This window comes from Papaver somniferum, chromosome 5 (genome assembly GCF_003573695.1).
Source record: "Papaver somniferum cultivar HN1 chromosome 5, ASM357369v1, whole genome shotgun sequence".
Classification (NCBI taxonomy): domain Eukaryota; kingdom Viridiplantae; phylum Streptophyta; class Magnoliopsida; order Ranunculales; family Papaveraceae; genus Papaver; species Papaver somniferum.
Genome location: NC_039362.1, coordinates 145,588,490 through 145,608,832, shown reverse-complemented (window position 1 = coordinate 145,608,832; position 20,343 = coordinate 145,588,490). Strand labels below are relative to the sequence as shown.

General features: G+C 37.5%; 1 protein-coding gene across 1 annotated transcript; it reads left to right on the top strand.

Annotated features, from left to right (window-relative positions):
• The first annotated feature begins 283 nt into the window (after window positions 1-283).
• LOC113283076 (pentatricopeptide repeat-containing protein At5g02860-like) lies at window positions 284-3,261 on the top strand. The gene has a single exon (XM_026532228.1). The coding sequence runs from the start codon at window positions 417-419 to the stop codon at window positions 2,892-2,894; it is 2,478 nt and encodes an 825-aa protein (XP_026388013.1). The 5' UTR covers window positions 284-416; the 3' UTR covers window positions 2,895-3,261.
• The last annotated feature ends 17,082 nt before the right edge of the window (window positions 3,262-20,343 follow it).

Here is a 20,343-nt window from a genome sequence, read left to right as displayed (position 1 = left end):
TGGCTAATTGTCATGCTGCTGGATCAAATAAAATTCTGATCAAATACTGGAGCAGTGCGTGAGCCAAAAAAAAAATGATGAAGCATACTAAATTATGACAAAATGATGAGGCATACTAAATGCATGAACCCTGTTTCCGGTGGGCAGTGGCACTTCTCATGAGTGGAACCAAAGTCATAGTGTTTGAAGAAAAGAAAAGCCCATCATTAGGAGTAACTAGACCCGGAATACCACAGCAGATTTGAAGGGGATAACAAATTCTAAGCTCTTCGAAGATATTTTATTACTACATCAAGAGGAGTTCCCTCTTTCACTCCCTCCCTCTAAACCCCTACCTCCTCTTCATAAACCTCTAGAATTTAGAGCAACAAAATCCCCCATAATTTACACTCAATCTGAAGCTCAACAACTCTTTAATGGCAGATAAACTGGCTCTTCCACTTCTTTTACCAGGTCCACCACCAACCAAACCCATTTTTCAAGACCAGTGCCAACCCAATCCAACTACTGCTTCTCCATTTACACCTCTTCTTCAAGAAATTCTTCTCCAAAATCCTAATTCTACTAAAACCCCTAAATTAAAAAACCCTTACTCTGATAATCTTTCTTCTCCACCTTCTCCTTACTTGCTCAGAAAAAGAACTCGTATTGGTAAATCAGGTGACCGGAATAGAGGAAAGCCATGGACTTCTGAGCAATTATCTGTTCAAGGTCAGAAAATTCTTGAAACTTTAATTACTACTGAAAACAATGATGTCAATGAAATTCTTGATACTTGTCACCATGAAAAAGATGAGAAATTTCATTTAGAATCTTTATCTTTTGATTTATTAAGTATAATTAAAGCTCTAGGGTTTCATAAGAAATGTGAATTAGCTTTGGGTGTTTTTGAATGGATGAGGAATCATAAAGATTCTGAATTCTTATTGAAAGGTTCAGTTGTGGCTGTTATTATTCGAATTCTTGGTAGAGAAGGTATGGTTACTAAAGCTGCTTCTCTGCTTCTAAGTTTGAGTAAAGAGGGTGTTACAATTGATGTTTATGCGTATACGTCGATGATAACTAGCTGTTCGAATAATGGGAGATATAGAGAGGCTGTATCTGTTTTTAAGAAAATGGAAGAAGAAGGTTGTCAGCCTACTTTAATAACGTATAATGTCATTCTTAATGTGTATGGAAAGATGGGTGTGCCATGGAGTAAGATTATGGATGTTGTTGATGGAATGAAGAAGCAGGGTGTGTTTCCGGATTCATATACGTATAATACTCTTATAAGTTGTTGTAGACGTGGGTCTTTATATGAAGAAGCTGTGGCTGTGTTTGAAGAGATGAAGTCAGCTGGTTTTACTCCTGATAAGGTTACTTATAACACACTGTTAGATGTGTTTGGGAAGTCTAGAAGACCTACGGAAGCTATGGGGGTTTTGCGAGAGATGGAAGTGAATGGGTTTTCTCCTTCCACCGTGACGTACAATGCGTTGATTTCAGCATATGCTAAAGATGCGCTCTTGGATGAGGCGTTGGAGCTTAAATCGCTAATGGTGGAAAAAGGGATTCAACCTGATGTGTTTACTTACACCACTTTGTTGTCGGGATTTGAAAGAGCTGGGAAGGATGAGTATGCAGTGAGAGTTTTTGACGAAATGAAAAGAGATGGTTGTAAACCAAACATCTGTACATTCAATGCCCTCATTAAAATGCATGGGAAACGCGGAAAGTTTACTGAGATGATGAAGGTATTTGAAGAAATTTGGGCTTGCGATTGCACCCCAGATATTGTTACTTGGAATACATTATTGGCTGTTTTTGGTCAAAATGGTATGGATACAGAGGTTTCTGGAGTTTTCAAGGAAATGAAGCGGGCGGGATTTGTACCTGAGAGGGATACGTTCAATACTTTGATCAGTGCTTATAGTCGGTGTTCTTCGTTTGACCAAGCCATGTCTGTTTACAAGATGATGCTGTCTGCAGGAGTCACTCCTGACCTTACCACATATAACACTGTTTTGTCTGCATTGGCTCGTGGAGGACTTTGGGAACAATCTGAGAAAATACTTGCTGAAATGAAAGACGGTGATCACTGTAAACCAAATGAACTCACTTACTGCTCTTTGCTACATGCCTATGCCAACGGTAAGGAGATTGAACGGATGCGTGCTCTTGCAGAAGAGATATATTCTGGTGTAATTGAATCCAATGCTGTGCTCTTGAAAACCCTCATTTTGGTTAGCAGTAAGAGTAATCTTCTATCGGAAATGGAACGAGCTTTCACAGAGTTGAGAAGAAAAGGATTTTCACTCGACATATCTACTCTGAATGCCATGTTCTCCATCTATGGCAGAAGGCATATGGTTGCCAAAGCAAATGAAGTTTTGAATCACATGATGGAGAGTGGTTTCACACCTAGCATAACAACGTACAATAGCTTGATGGATATATATTGCCGGTCAGGAAACCCTGAAAGAGCAGAAGACGTTCTCAAGGAAATAAAAGCAAAAGAGTTAGTCCCAGATCTAGTTTCTTACAACATTCTTATATTTGGGTACGCCAGGAAAGGTAGAATGCAGGATGCGTCCCGGATATTATCGGAACTGACAAACTCAGGTCTAAGTCCTGATTTAATCACTTACAACTCCTTTGTTTCATGTTATGCTGCTCACTCAATGTTTGCAGAGGCCATCGATGTTATCCAGTATATGATCAAACATGGTCGTAGACCAAACCAAACAACTTATAACTCCATCATTGATTGGTATTGTAAGCTTGGCAGAAAAGATGAAGCTACCACTTTTGTTACTAACCTTCGCAAGCTTGATCCGCATGTTGCCAGCAGCGAAGAATCTCGATTATCTGCACGTATAAAAGCAAAACAGTTACAGAAGACAGGGGCTTAATTTCTATTCAAGTTAGACTATCTATAACACAAGGAGCTGGTGCACCAGTGTTTCAGGCTATCGAGATGTATAGTTGGTTGACTGGTTTAATGAGTGGGAGAGTAAGTTTTGGGAAAGTCAACCCAAGTAGGGATCAGATTTATACTCCCTGTGCTGTCTCTGAGACTGTTGGCGAAAGATGAAGCATTGAGTTGAGTTCTTCCCGTTCTCCCTGTCCTTCATAGTTTTTGTATTCTGTTGTGCTATACATACTGTATTGCTACTTTACCTCATGACAAATTTGTATACAACTTTTGGGAGAGTCGACCCAATTAGTGCCGTGTTACACGGCAGCTGATTATATTTATTTATTTGGTTGCCTAGGACATTTATTGTGTTTATGTGGGAGCCTCCTTTATATCAACTACGGTTCATCAGAAAGCTTAGTTTTTGTCTTGCATATGTTGCTGCATTTGATTCAATTCAGATTAATTTGATTCATAAGTATCCAAGATGCAATATTTCACTTGCCAACAAAACACTTAACAAGATAGACGCAGAAGTACAGACTTTAATAAATTGTTACAAAGGATTAATCCTGTACAGATCCTTATGCTGACCACTGGCAAGTTGACCTCATTTACTCTGATATGAGAATAAGTTCATGGGTTAGACCCAAATATAGAAGTGCAGTCACCACCAGTATTGTTAAATAATGTTGGGATGTCAAATGCATGACTGCATAAATAATGTTCAGAAGTCAAATATAAACACTTTTGTGTTCCGAGTTAGCAATTCAACTGCTACACCTTATTTGTTTTCTCCTGAGTCGTTCGATTCGTCTGGGTCTGACTCGTTTGTATCCAACGGAAATTACCTATCTCATTTGGATCTGAATCAATATGATTCGTTTTTGAGTCAGATGTGACTATTTGATTCATAGTGGTTTGTTCCCATAAGTTAGGGGTATCTTATTAGTTGACTCAAATGGGTACGAATCAGGAGTTAGGTCGGACTCAAATCGCGATTCAGATCTTGACTCAGAAAAAAAAACGATCAGACATCTGACACCGGACGAATCAGATCCAGACGCTGAGTCCGCAAAAACAATTTTTTTGTTTTTGTTTTTTTTACTCGGTCAACAAAAAAAGAATAAAAAAGCGAAATTGTACAGGGACTAGGCTAAATTAGCGCTAAGCCAAAAGACTGCACGCTAAAAAAACCTATTTAAAACGAAAGTAAACCTCTCCGGGCCATTCAACAGAATGAATAAAGCCTGGCCTACCCTCATAAAACTCATAATTGTCCTCAGCCAACAAACAAGCTTGTTTGGCCGATTCATCAGCTGAAAAATTGGCCTCTCTGTAGCTATGAACATAACTAATATTGTTGTAAAAACTCTTCGCCATTCTCCACTTCTGCATTAGCTGCCACGGCAACTCTCCTTTTTGGAGAGCAAAAATGCAACTCATTGAATCCGATCTGACACATAGATTTTTGACATTCCATCTTTGAGCAACAACTGCGCCATAGATAACCGCACAAACTTCAGCATAGAAGTTGGTCTGCCAGCCCAATCCAACGCACAAAACTCCCAAACTGCCGAGTTAGAATCACGAAAAACTACACCAGAACCAGCTTGGTCCGGGTTGCCAAGTGATGCACCATCACAACAGATCATAAGCTCACATGGATTAGGCGGCGTCCAAGTAACTTCAATTGGAACAGAGTGTTTGCAAGATCTATGCTTCACTCTAAAGAAGTTCAAAATTCGCAAATCATCTAAGGCATTATACATGTGGCCCTTCATTCTAATTGAGTTATCACGAATAACCTGATGAACCTGTCCCTTAAATTCAAGCCATCGAACTCTCATGTTCTCATAATAAGCCTTATTGCGCAGCTTCCATAATTCCGTAACTATTGCAAGATTTGCAACAAGCCACAGATCCTTTATCATCCTACTCCGCCCTTTTGCAACCTTGTAAGAGGCCACAAGATCTTCATTTGGTTTCAGATTAAAAATATCAGCTACCCAATTCCAAATCTTCTTAGCAATTTTACAATGCCAAGTAATATGGCTGACATCTTCGCAATCCTCCCTGCACAGGCGGCACATAGAAGACATCTCCCTATCTGTCTTCTTCATGATATTATCATCAGTAGCGCAACATTGCTTATTAAATAACTTCCAGTATTGAACACTTAAAGTAGGATGCACAACACTTCTCGAGAATAAAGCAGCAGTTGGAGAAATTTCTACAGGTGCCCTGATGGCAGCCTTAGCCGACTTAACAGAGAAAACGCCCTTGCTGTCCAAGTCCCAAATTTTGTAATCATCTCCCCCACCAATAAGAGGAAAATTATCAACATCAATATTGCATCGTAACATCAATTCCTTAGTCTTTGGAGGAATAACCCAAGCGCCATCAACAATAATATCACTAACTTTGGCCTTAAAATCATTAGGACCCTTTTTAGTGATGCCAAGTCTTTGCGCAATTGAAAAATCAGCACACCAATCATCAAAAAATAAAGAAGTATTAGCACCATTATCTATAATTGAGCGTGTATGCCTTTGCACAAAATTATGCACCAATCTGATTCCTGGAAAAACCGAAGAACCCAGCTTATAATCAATCAAGTTGCCATTTCTCTTGAAATACTTCGCCTTCAAGAATCTGGCCCAAGTCTTATCAGATTCACGAATCGAAACCAACAACTTCATAAGCATGGCCCTATTAAAATCAATCAATTTCTTAAGACCCATCCCACCTTCACGCCTAGAACGGCATGAATCATCATAAAGAACCGTAAAGTATTTACGCTTTTCAGCATCTCCAGACCACAAGAAATTTCGAATGGCCCTCTCAACTGACTTGATAGCCGTGCATGGCCATTTATACACATCCATGGAATGAAGCAAATAACTATAAATCACTGATTTAATCAAAACTAGCCGAACCTGAAAAGACAAGAGCTTACCCTTCCAACCTGCCAGTTTATCCATAATCTTCTCCATTACTTGTCGAACATGAATATGACGCACTATACCAGGTTTTAATTGGATTCCCAAATATTTATCTGGGAATAACGCCCTTTCCATGCCCATAAAATTTGCAATAGCAACAGCACGAGAATGTCTGTCGCCACCATAATAGAATTTGCTTTTGGCATAACTAACGTATTGACCAGAAGCAAGTTGATACATACCAAGCATCTCCTTCAAATGCTGCAAACTGTGAAGATTACCTTTACATAAAATAAGAATATCATCCGAAAAGAGTAAGTGAGTTGGCGCCACACCTTTCTTGCTCACCATATGGTGCATACTTTTCGCTGCAAACAACTTAGAGAGATTGCGGCTCAAGACATCTTCAATAAGAACGAAAATAAAAGGTGAAAGAGGACCACCTTGACGCAGCCCTCTAGTGATACTGAAAAAACCTTCAGGACTACCATTAATCATAATAGAAATCCGAGCAGAGTTAAGAATATTAAGCAGCCACGAACACCATGCATCAGAAAAACCATATTGACGAAAAACTTCAACAACAAATTCCCAACTAACTGTGTCAAAAGCTTGGGCTATATCCAGTTTGAGGCCAACATTACCATGCTTCCTTTCTATACTAATCTCATTGATCAGTTCCGACGCCAAAGCTATGTTTTCATGAATGTTTCTTCCCTTCATAAACGCCACTTGCTCCTCAGAAATCAATTTATTCAGCATTGTACCAAGTCTGGTAGCCATAATCTTTGTAATGATCTTGAAGAAGAAGTTGCTTAAACCAATTGGCATATAATCCTTAATAGCATCAAATTTATTATTTTTAGGGATTAGAACAATAAAACTAGAGTTAATGCCGTTAGGAATTTTCCGCATCGCCCAACAGTTTGCAATAGCATTAAAAAGATCTCTAGAAATAATGTTCCAACAGACTCTAAAGAAAGAACCTGTAAAACCATCAGGGCCAAGAGCAGAATCAGCACCCAGATCAAAAACAGCTTCCTTAACTTCATCCAAAGACGGAATAGCATCCATAAAAGCACTTTCAGCAGCTGAGATGCTTTCATGTTCATAATCAAACAACTTTGGATCAATGTGCACAGCTCCACCAGTGAATTTTGCACGGTAGTGATCAACAATGTAATCTTTTATTTCATCCTGCAAAAACAAAGTAGAGTTAGTAGAAATCTTCAATTCAGAGATTGTGTTTTGGCTTCTCCTCATACGAATGGTGTTGTGGAAAAACCGAGTATTTTGATCACCATCTTCCAACCAACTAGTTCTCGATTTTTGCTTAAGCATAACTGCCAGTTCAGTCCGCACCCCATCAACAGCTTTCCTAGCATCATCAACCTTCAAAAATTGCAGCTCACACCTAACATTTTGATCCAGAATATCATTCTCCTTATCAAGATTCAATTCCGCTTGTTTTAAGCGAAACTGCACATCTCCAAACACCGTTCTATTCCAAATCTTCAAAGCATCTTTCAGTCTCTTCAACTTAGACGTGAAAACAAAAGGATGCGCACCATCCAGCCTGGCACTCCAATTATCCTTTACAAAATCCAAAAAAGATGGGTGAGAAAGCCACATTTTCTGAATTCTAAAAGGAGCCCTATTTGGCCTTGGACTATCAAAAGCAAAACCAAAAAGAGGGGAATGATCAGAGCAAATTCTTGGCATAGATTTGCACCTCCAGTTAGCAAAATTATCATGCCAAGCATCGTTAATAACAACCCTATCATGTTTAGAAACGATTCTATGAATGCCACTCCGACAATTAGACCAAGTATATTTCTTCCCAATAGCATCTGCTTCCACCAAACCATTGTCAGAGATCCAACTTCGAAATTCATTCATAAATATTTCTTTGATCGACCTTCCACCCTTCTTTTCATCTAAATGCAAAACACAATTAAAATCACCCAAAACCAACCACGGAATAGAAATAAATCCCAACCCCAGTTGCCCCCAAAGAGACCTCCTTGCCACCGCATCAGAAGAAGCATGCACAGCCGTGATATAATTACCAGAAAAATCCAATGGATAGCCTGTTTTGAAGAAGATAGAACATTCGGCCTTGCCAGAGAATTCCTCCAAAAGACCCCGATGTTACCTCTCTGACCATTCACTTCATTAGTGATAACATCTTCACAAAATTCAAGCAAATTTAAATTCCTAACAAAACGTGTAGTGCAACGAACCTGCGGCTCTGCAATACAAATTACATCAGGATTGTGCAAGCGATAAAGCTCACTCAACTTGGCCCTTGCACCATCTTTAGCCAAGCCTTGAGCATTCCAATAAAAGACACGCATTAATTAACTCTGTTCTTCGAAGGGCTTGCCGAACCCTGTCTGGATGATTTTCCGCCTCGTGTTTGAACTTGACTAACATTTTCCACAGTAATAGTCTTCTTTTTTGTAACTCTTGATTTTCTCTTTTTGTCAACCAATTCATTCTTCTCACGCTCATCTAGTTCTTTGTTAGCAAGTAACTCCAAATTTCTTGCATCCTCTTCAACTACCTTGGAAGTATTTGTTGCTACCGTGTCCACCGCATTTGCAACTTCGTCATCAGTTTCAATAACTACCTTATCAATTTCTTCGGTCCTAGTTTCAAATCTATTAGAAAGCGTTAAGTTCTCTAAAGATTTAGCTGGAGTAGATCTTCTTGAAGTTTTAGTGGCTTCACTAAAACTAGCTTCAACATGAGCATCCATAGTAGTCGGACTATTAACTGGGGAATGTTGCAAATCTAAAACCTTCTTCCTCAAATTCTCTAGTTTTGTCTTAGAAATCTCTTGTTGAATTTTGGCTACTTCAGCATCAACCTCACGCTGTCGGGCTGTCTCTTTCATGGCCTCATAAGTCTTATAAGCTTCCATCTCTTGCATCTCCAAATTGTTATTATCCTCCTTGCACAAATTATCGTGCACAGTTTCCGCAAGTACTGCACCAACACTACGCAAAACTGATTCAGCATCATCATTGCGTAAAACAGATTCAGCATCACCATTGTGCATCCCAGGCAAAGCCTCACCACCATCGTTGGCATCATCTCTGCGTTGTATGGAATGAACAAAACCATCGTTGTGTTGCACAGATTGGACATCACTTTCATTGCGAACCCCAGATAATGACGTACCATCATTATGCGGCACGGACGATGCTGCACCATCATTATGCATCTCTAATTCATACCATCTTCATTTAATTTTCCACCAGCACTAGCACTATGCTCGGGGAAAATTGTGTGTGTTCCAGTAGCCAACTCAAGAATTGAAGTCTTTTTCTTCATAGTTTTGGGATCATCTCCAGTCTTGTTAGTTTGATCTTTCTCCAAGATTGGAGGATCTTCTGGCACGCTCTTATTGCCTTTAGGAATTCGTTCTTTTTGCCAAAAATTCTTAAGATCATCCATATCAGCTTCAATTGATTTTTTGATCTCAGGATCAGTTTTTACATCAGCCTTGTCCTTCAAATCATCAAACTTTTTTGTTCTACAATCAGATTTTTTATTGCCAATAGATTTGCAGTAATCACAAAAACTTGGCATGTTTAAAATTTCATAATCTTGAACAAAGATTTCTTCATTCTCTTCACCATCAATCAAAATCCTTCCTAAAGGTTGAGAGAAATCTATGTCGATCAAAGCAGCAGCAAAGTAACCATATTCATGACGCAAAGTACGCGGATCAACAGAATCCGGCTTACCAAGCCCTCTTTCCATTCGAAAAATCGTCTCTTCATCCCAAAACTCCATTGGCAAAGCCGTGAAACAAACCCAAACTGCAGCTCTAGTAATCTTATCCTTCCCAGGATCAAACATAGGCGTCCATGGATGAATTTTAAGCTGTTGAAACCCTGTTTCAGATTTAATCTTCCACGGACCATCATAGCTTACACGTTTTCGATCATCTTCATTGTCTAGCTTAATAACAAAATATCCCTTTTTCCATGGAATAAATTGAACCGAACCAGATAACTTCCATTGATTCAATAAATATTTTTTAACATCCTCGAATTTTAGGGTTTTGAAAAATACCAAACTCCCAACCAAACTGAATCTCCACACTTCCTTAATCCTTGCGTGAGTCTCTCGCGGGATCTTAATCAAAACATCATTGTTTGTTGTAGAACGAATTGGAGGATGAGAGAGCGTTTCAACATCAATCCTTGACAAAACATGTGTTCTCTTCTTTAATATAGCCGCATAAGAGCCTTCCTTATGCACGCCTTGATTGCCATCTTCATGCGGATTCCTAAACGCGTTAGGATTGCCGTCTTCATGCAGATTCCTAAACGCGTTAGGATTGCCATCTTCGTGCTGCTTCCCAAACTCGGACGAATTAGGGTTCATAGCATTAGGGTTTGCAGCGTTAGTCCTTGGGATATAGATACTTTTTGTTCGAGATTGATTCCATATCCTTTTAGGTTGATTATCTTGATGATTGCTTAAAACAGGCGGGTTATTATCTTGATTTTGCGCCATTAGAGCGCAAAATCAAAAGAAATCCTAAAGAACGCAAAAGAGAAAAGGGAGGGAGAAAAAACCGGAGCTTCCTCTCGTGAAACCCTAGATTTTCCGCTTTTTTCGCAAAAACAAACATGCTCTTAGTTGAGTTTCCGTTTAAAACTCCAAAAGAATAAACCAAAATCTCCCAATTTACCATTACCTCATCTCAATTTATTTTTTCTTGGTATGTTGTTGCCATTCGAAATCTCTGTTCAACTTGATCAACCATTTTGAAATACGTTGTATGTCATTTTTAAGGAAGAAAAAAAGGACAAGTTGAACAAGTATAAATAAATAGTATTTTTTGCTTTCGCTTTTGGTTTATAGGAATCCCTTTAACCCAGCAGATTGATAAAATTTTTTTTAAAAGAAAACAGTTTTTTATTAGAATGTGAGGTTGAAGTTGTATGTATACCTATGAGAAAAGGAAAAAATAAATATATAGAGTTTGAAGTTTTGAATACAAATCTGCGGAAAATGGCTAATTTTTGGCCTTAGATCCACCAGTGTCCCAATCAAATTTTGGGTCAGATGACATGTTTTATACCACGATGACATATGCATGTTAAGTTGGAACGAATTTTAATTTTTCGGACCATGGTATTTTTGCGAGGCCCTTATCTACCAGCTTAGAGCAACTGCAGTGGTGCGATCAAACCAAAGACTAAAGAGCAAAAAAAGATCAAATTTTGGGTTTAGTCCGTGTTGCAACGCTACGGTAGTGGATTATATGTGATCGAGCGTACATTTTACATTCGTTTACTGATGGGCGTAGTTATTATGCACGCCTAGATGGAGCGTATATAAATATTACGCCCGACAACGGACGTAAACTTAACAAACGCCGGATCTGGGATGAAAATATAATATATGCCCCATAAATAGACGTGGATATAATGTACGCCTGATGGGGCGTGAACAATAAGTGTGCCTGTATTTGCTGCAAACATATAATGTATGCCTGGTGGGGCGTGATTAATAAGTGCGCCTGCAGCCAGGCGAACATATAAGGTGTAGGGCTGCACATGGTTCGGTTTTATCGGTTTTTGGCAAAACCTAAACCGAAACCAATGTACTCGGTTTTCCAATAATTAAAACCAATGAAACCGTATAGCCTATTCGGTTTATTTGGTTTCGGTTTCTACTCGGTTTTGTTAAAAAACAGACGGTTTTTGGTTAACCGAATGATTTATAAACAATAATGTGTTAGTGCTTTAACTCGAATAATCCTCCTAAGAGTCCTAACCATTCATTAACTACAATTCATCAGTGTGAAAAGATTCATTCTGCTATGAGAAATTGAAAAATAATAGAGGTTCGCAGTATCGAGCTAAGAAAAACCCCAAACATATTTTAATTACATATTAATTGAAACAAAACTAGTGCAGTTGCTGGCTCCCAAGCTACCTCTCCTCCTTCCACGGGAACTCATGTGAATGATAAACAAACAGAGATGAGCATACAAATGGTGGATTCACAAATCATTTTCAACATTCCCAAGCAATAACAATAATAACAAATAACAACATTCCCAAGCAAAATAAACAAGATCAGCAGCACATGGTCGATATATTTCCAATCATTTTCAGTCGATAAGCTAAGTCTTTCGCAGCAAGGACTGATCACTTCTCTGCACTCTTTTAATTGATCTACCAAACCCAAACCATACTCAGAGTACATAATACGGCCTACCCAGAATCAAAACTTCCAACCTAGTTGAACTACCAGGTGTAAATCATTCTCATTGGCATAATGGGGATTTCGCAGGAAAACAATGTCAAGAGTCTACTACCTAGTCAAATCTATGAACAAGCAATTAATAGCTACTGATTAGTCAAACTGAGGTAACTAACAACTATAACCTGATGCTAACCAACATTTATAGGAAAGTATTTCTCAACTTAATATAAAAAATCAAAGACATATCTATTCACAATATCTTAGGGCACTACGAAGTTCACAGGATATAAATTTTAAGGTTCATTAAAAGGAATATGCATATGGAAAACAAGTCAGTACACAAGCCCAACATAAAGTGGTGTTTTGGATGATCATACTGTTGTGTGTCATAGTGCTACTAGAAAAACTTACCGCTAACCCGTTAAATCATTTATAATCAACTTCACGATAACAAAGTTGAATCTTCTTCTTCATCATCATCTATGTCAATGCGGATGAACTTAGAAGTTGCAAGAGAACCTAAAAATTCTGCAAGAAATTACATCAATAAGTGACAACAATGAGTAGAGAAAATAACAAATCAGAATTTTACAAAAGTGAGTAGAGAAAATACCCGAAACATCTTCGGCATCATCAGTTCCTAAGGTGTTTGGATCAAGATCAATCGGTGTCCGTAACCAGCTTTGCGTGAAAATAAAAGCCTCAACTGTCTTAGGAAGCAGTGAACTTCGATATGAATCAATAACTCGCCTTCCAGTACTAAAGGTAGATTCCGAGGAAACAGAAGAGACTGGTATGGATAGTATATCTCTCGCCATGTGTGATAATACAGGATACCTTGTACTATTAGTCCTCCACCAACCTAAAATTTCAAACTGAACACCGGTAGGGCTAATTCTCGGTTCACGTTTCTCCTCTAAATATAACTCCAACTCAGTTTTCCCCTCAACATTGTCATCCTCCTCATCTTCTCTTGCTCTCTCTGCTATCAGACTAGCATACGCGGAATCTTCATCATCAGTAACCCCAGAAGATTGAGTAACATTATTACAATCACTTGTGGCACTAGACATGTTTTCATCATTTGCATAGAGACACTTGTACTCTTCGAAAAGTTCTTGAAAATCAGTTCTCACATAAGTCGATAAGTGTTTACGTAATGACGGACCCGTGATATCTAAAGTATCAAGAATAAAATTTAAACCTTTCATTTTCTCACGTGGATCAAGCAAAACAGCAATGAACATGAGAGTGTTCATTTTCTCATATTCTCCCCAATACTTATTAAACTTGTCTAGCATTTTAGTGCCCATACCAGAGCGAAATGGATCTGAACTTTTTACCCATGTGTTCATTGTTCTATGAATGACACTTACGTTAAACAAGAACTCATGTGAAGTAACACGAGTACAGTAAGAAAACTTGACAGTCAAATCATAGAATACCTTTAAAATTTTTCCAAATGATCTTGCATTGGCCCAATCTTCCATATATGGAGCATGTATAGGAGGCGGAGGAGGGACCTTCTTCTTGCCTTTGTTATGAGCAATAGTACAAGCTTCTTCCATGTCAACATCATCACTAGCACCGGTAGAAGTAGAAAATACAGGAGGGATGGATCTTTCGTTGAAACAAAACTTCTTTTTGAAAGCCTTATCTTCCCGTGCTAGCCTTTCAAAAGCTTTCTGATATCTACAAGCAGCTTCCAACATCATGTAAGTGGAATTCCATCTTGTATCCACATCTAAAACTAAACCTTTTCTGCAATCTATCTTTTCTTGTTTAGCACAATCCATAAACTTACTCAACCTAGCAGGAGAACTCATCACATGCTTCACCACTGCCCTTACTCTCTTAATAGCCATGTGATACTCTCCCAAGCCAGCATTCACAACAAGTGCAAGCACATGAGCAGCACATCTAACTTGCATAAACTTAGTATTCAGTACACCATTTGAACTAATCACTTGCTCCTTTTAATGACCATCCTCCCTTAGATAATCAATAGCTAAATCATTAGCACTAACATTGTCAAGCGTAATAGTAAAAACCCCTGGAAGTTCCCAATCTAACAAACATTCCTCTAACATCTTCCCAATTACCTCACCTGAATGACCTAAAATTTGGAAAAAGTTGATTACCAGTTTGTGCAGCTTCCAATCTTTATCAATAAAATGCGCAGTTATAACCATGTATCTTTTATTTTGGGAATTTGAGGTCCATGTGTCAGTGGTGAGACAAACTCTCACATTGTTTTCCTTGAAGTAGTTCTTCATCTTCTCATTTTCAGCTTCGTACAAATTTAATACACCCCGCGAAATGGTCATACGAGAAGGGATCTTGAATCTGGATTCAAGTACCCTACAAAGTTCCTTGAACCCTTCTCCTTCAACCACTCTAAACGGCTGCTCATCTAAAATCACAAATAAAATCACTGCCTTTGTACATGCATCTTGATTAAAAGTTGCCGCAACCAATTTTCCTTCTTCTCCTAGCCTAGCCAGTTGAAAATCAAGAGTTTGCTGTCCTTTTTCCTCCTTGGGCTTCTTTTTACATATCTTCAAATGATTATTCATACCACCTGTCCCATACTTGGTACCCTGAGCTGCAATCCCTGTCTTACAATGGCGACATTTTGCATATTTCGAAGGCTTTGGGTCCATATCAAAGTGGTTCCACACATCAGAACGTTTCTTTCCCTTTGGTTCTGTCAGTTCTGTGTCATCTTCAGTTGCATCTTCAGGGGTTTTACGCTTATTGCTATGTGTTTCTGTCACTTTTATGCCATCTTCAGTTGCATCTCCATCTGCACTAGCATCTCCAGCAACACTAGCATCTTTAGCAGCACTTGCACCTCCAGCTGAATTTGCACCTCCATCTGAACTTGCATTAGGTGGAGGTCGAGGTGGACGCTTATTAGAAGAAACAGAGGCAGTAGGTGTTGAACTGGATCCTCGCATTGTCAAAAGGCAAGTCTGCAATGTGATAAACCATACATTTATGTTAATCATAATTTATGTCAAAAAGCAAGTCTGCATTTAGCATTTGTTCTAGCAATTTAATCGTAATTTATAAATAGAAAGGGAAACAAAACAACTCAGTTAAACAATGTCAATGTACAACCACTCTAAACGGCATACTAGCAAAAACAAGTATCAAATATAGCAAAAATCCAGGTCAAGTGCATACAAATATCAACTACAGCAAAAACAAGTATCCAATTCACAAACAAAGCATCAAAACAGACGGGAACGAGAAGTACATTTGGTAATCTGTCCTTGTGCTCAAACCTACACCTAAGCTTACAACTCCACCACTAACAAATTCAATCTGAATTAACTTGTAAAATTTATTAAAAATTAAGCAAAACACACTGTGTAAATCAACCTAAATGACCTTAATTTGAAATCCCCATTTTTTTTCAATTTTACAAACCCTAATATCATAATTAAAATCATAATATCAAAATAATTTCAAATGATACACACAAATACACAATCGCAATACCTTTATCAAAATCAGTTCAAATGATACACACAATACCTTTTTCAATTTTCGGTCTCTTCTACAGTTCTACTCCAGCTTCGTTCGACTGATTAGTGATTAGGACTTCGATAGATTTGTTACTTATCAAACTAGAAGAAGAAGAAGAAGAAGTAAAACTAGAAGGTGATGGTGGGACTTTGATGGACTGGGAAGACTCAGTCATGACTCGTGAGGAAGAACGAAAGAAGAAAAGAACGAAAGAAGAGAAGACTCAGTCGAGTGAAGTAAGTTATTAGGGTTAAATATCCCCATCCACGGCCTAAAATCATTTAATCCTATGGTCACTATTAATCGGTTAACCAATTGGTTTTTGGTTCGGTTTTGAGATAAAATCTAAACCGAAACCGATACTGTCGGTTATCTGAAACTGGCAACCATTAATGAACCATAGGAATATGGTTCGGTTCGGTTAAAAATCTTCGATTTCAGTTTCGGTTTTCCGTTATGGTTCGGTTTTGTGCATCCCTAATAAGGTGAGCCATACCTTCCACAGTGGTACGTGCAAACCACTCATGTGGCGTTAAAACCTGTAACACTTCGAAAATTCTCCCATCTTCTTCTTTTCTACCGACCTTACTTCTATTCTATCTACTTCTTTTCTTTTCTCCCGTTCTAAACAGCATCCAGAAATAAAAAAGTAACTTGTTATATGGGCGGCAGTGTGATAGTAATGTCCTTCTAGTTGGTTAGGGGATGTCCTATAGAGGGTGTAAATTAACTAAATTACCCTCCCCATTTTTTAACCTAAATCAAAGCTAAATTGAAAATTTGTTTTCTTTCTTCTTCTCTTCTCCTCCTCCCATTAACCGTAATCTCCATTAAAACTCAAAATTTCATCGTCTTCGATTAATCGATGATTCGAAAATTAATCAAGTATAGTGTAATGACTTATATGAGGTATGTTTTGAAAACCCAGTTATGATTTGGTTTATTTTGTTAGATTTAAGTTTAATTTCTATCGAAAATTAGGATTTTAAATGAAAATTGAAATTTCTGGGTTTATGTGAGTTACGGTTGATTTTAACTCAATTACGAACCGTAACTGGATATTTTGATGTTGTTACGGTTGGTAATAGTTTAATTACCAACCGTATGTTCTTATATCTGAGAATTTTCTTCAGTTACGCTTGGTAACCATTTTAATTTACGAACCGTAACTCAGTTACGGTTGGTATCGAGCATTTGGTTACGAACCGTAACTCAGTTACTGTTGGTATCGAGCATTTGGTTACCAACCATAACTGAGTTACGGTTCATATCGAGCATTTAGTTACCAACCGTAACTGGTTTTACGATTGGGTTTTCTTCAAATTTAACCAGTTACGGTTGGTAGCTCATCTTTTACGAACCGTAACTTCGATTTACGGTTGGTTATGAGCACAATTCCAACCGCAATTAGCTCTGAAAATGTAAAAAAAATAAATTTTTTACGTACTTTAGATAACTTTGAGCAACAAAAAGCTAGTTGGGACTAATTTAAAAGTATACATGGTCATTTTCAGGTCCTGGTTCTTCATTTTGTTGCTTAATTTCTTCAATTGGTTGAGATTGACCTTCTCCTCTAAACTTGTTTTTTAACTCTAAAAATCTGATTTTGGTTTTGATTTTGTAAGTGAAATTAATCATCAACACTAAATCACTAAATTAGGTTATCAATTATGAGGGTTAGTTTGTCATTTCCAGTATTTTTTTATAAAGGACACCTTGAATGATCATGGAATGACCCTTTTTATCCTATTAGAATGCCGCCCCTCTAATAAACCATGCCGCCCCTATAATGGTTTACAAAAAAAAATAAATTAACCTTACCTTTTCCGTTCGAGGTATGTTTTTTCTCTTTTATCTCTTCTGTTTTCTTTATTTTGTCGCCTGGTGTGGGGCGTGCCAGATGTGGGTGTGAACTTTATGTACGCCCCAGTTCAAGCGTATGTATATCGTTCGTATCAGTGGAGCGAACATTAAACCCACGCCTCATGACAGGCATACATATAATTAAGTTCGGCGCACATTTTATCAACGCTCCAACTGAGCATAATTTATATCTTCGCCTCACCATGGAACGAGGATTTTACATACGCTTCATGGGAAACGTACTTTATAGATTCATTTGGATTGAAACACACGTAATATGTTCGTTCGACTATTTTTGGTTTTGGTCTGGGTTTCAAACCAAATATAGTCTCAGATTTGGTTTTGGTCCAGCCTTTACTCTTTAGTCCGTCCCACTGTGTCTAGTTTCTGGACCATATTTATGGGTTTTATCGTCCACTGTGGTTGCTCTTAGACCATCCATTGTGATGAGCCAAGGAATGTCCTGATTATAGTAAATGACCCTAATGGTATAAATTCGGGCAAGCTAGACCGTCCGTCCCAAAAATTAAGACAGGCCCGAAAGGCCAGGCTTAATATTTGCGAGTCCATAAAAGAATCCAGGTCAGGAAGGCCGGGTAAAAGTAGATAAATTGCTACCCAAACTCTGCTCAAAGCCCGCTTTTTATACGGGCAGACCAGATCGAGCCAAACTTTTTTGTTAAAAAAGTTTAAATTTTCAAATGGATGGTATTAAATTTATTTATTTTTAATACAATATCCTTTTCTTTCTAACATTGCATATCATAAGTGATAGTATTATTTTATATTTACATTACAATGACAAATTTTTTATTTTAGCCTATCATAAATAATTAATTAGATTACAATAAATTTTTTAAATAAGAAAATATATTACCATTAATGTTTTGAAAATGTTAATTATAAGTAAAAACAATTATATGTTTTATTTTTCTAGATACACAATTGACAATTATAAAATGGTAACTTTTAAGTATTTTTAAGAGGATACTAAAAATGATTGATGGCTTTCAGGTCGGGCACCAGGCCGACATCATAATTAATTGCAAAGCCCGAGTCCGTCCAATAAATTAATCCATGCCAGGCCAGACGGTCCGTGACGGGCCATAACAGGCTTTGGGCTACTTCGGGTACAGGCAGGCTCAGGCAGGTACATGCATGCCGAGTATTTTCGGGTATTATTTACACCCCTAAATGACCCAGTTGACCCTTATTTAAATTCTCTTGATCTTTCTTCCACTTCCATAATCGTATTAAACCCAGATTTTAGAAATTTGTATATTAGAGGGTATTTTCCGACTAACCCATGTCCTTTTTATACATTGGTGATTGATAAATTGAATAGTAATCATAAGAATTACAAAGTTACATGGAGAAGTTCGACTAGGAATTTTGTGAAAACACACTAGTCGAGCTAGCGGAACCTGATGAAGATGAAGTATAATTCAGCTATTTCAGGGAACAAAATCCCTAGTTGAACTTTCTATAAATGCACGTTCGGTTATTTTAAAATAATAATAATTCCTAATTCCTAACTAAACTTTGTAATTCCCTAGCCGAACTTTCTATAAATTATCTTTTGATTTTACCTTAGGTTCGACTAGGAACATGGTGGTATTGACATTGCCGATCATTACTCTGTTAAACACAAAATGAGAATTTGGCTAGTTGTTCTTGAGTTTTCCAAGATGAACCTAGTCCATACACCATTAAAGAGGATGTACAACTACCCATATTTTTGTTTTTCTAACCGAACCTGTTCCAAAACTCCGTTAAAAGAGGATGTTCGGCTATATGTACTTTCGTTTCCTAGCCAAACCTATAACTACTTTGCCTATCTACCCTTTAGAAGTTCTCATTTTCACAAATCACTCATCCCCATACCGTTATGAAGATCTGCATTCTTCAAAATTGACTTTCAAATTACTCATTTTGAATATAAGAATATCAAAACCTAGTTTTTGAAAAAGTTTTCTAAAAACTCTTTTTCTCCTAATTTTCATTCAAATGATCCTAAATCTTAATTCTCTTACACCAATACTAACTCAAATATATAATCTAATCTTACTAACATGATCCATCATCTTAAATAACTTAATTATTAATAATAAAATTAAAAGGGTATTTTGGTTATAACCAAAATATCTGGATAAGGGATATTAAATTTTACTTCATAATGACCTTCCGAAGATGATGGAATTGTCCCCGTCCCCCAAAAAAAATCTTCTTGAATTGAAGGTTGATTTTTGGTCTTGAAATTTCCAGGACATGAGTAAAATTTTGGATCATAGTGCTGATCGTGGGGTCATTCAATAGTTGTTGGTTCACAAACTTAATTATGGGTCATTGAGCATACTTTTGGGTCGCATAGAAGAAAATTTGTATCTAGATAAATTTGAGTTGGACAACAATATTTGGCTCAGTAGTCTCTTTCTAGTTACAGAACAAAATTTCCAGTTAAAATGGTTAATTATGGGTAATGATGTAAATTTCCAGTTAAAGTCACAAGGAAAATTTGAGCCACCAGTTATATTTCAGGGACGTGTTCCCATTAGGGGTTACATACCGTATTTTTGAGTCACATGATACATTTTGATTCATAAAATCACAATGATAGATGTTGGCGGACCATGGTTCAAGTTTCGCGTCTTACATTTTTTTTTGTTTTGTTTTTTTAAAGAATCCTATTATCGGGCTTGGAACCCAAATAATTTTGGGGCTATTTTGGGTCATGAAATAGCAAATCCAATAGCCCCTTATCCTATTATTTTATTAATGTATAATATACCCTAAATTGAATTAGTGTTAATTAGGGTGATTAAGTAAACTAGTTGTGATTAGTGTATGACTTAGGATTAATCATTA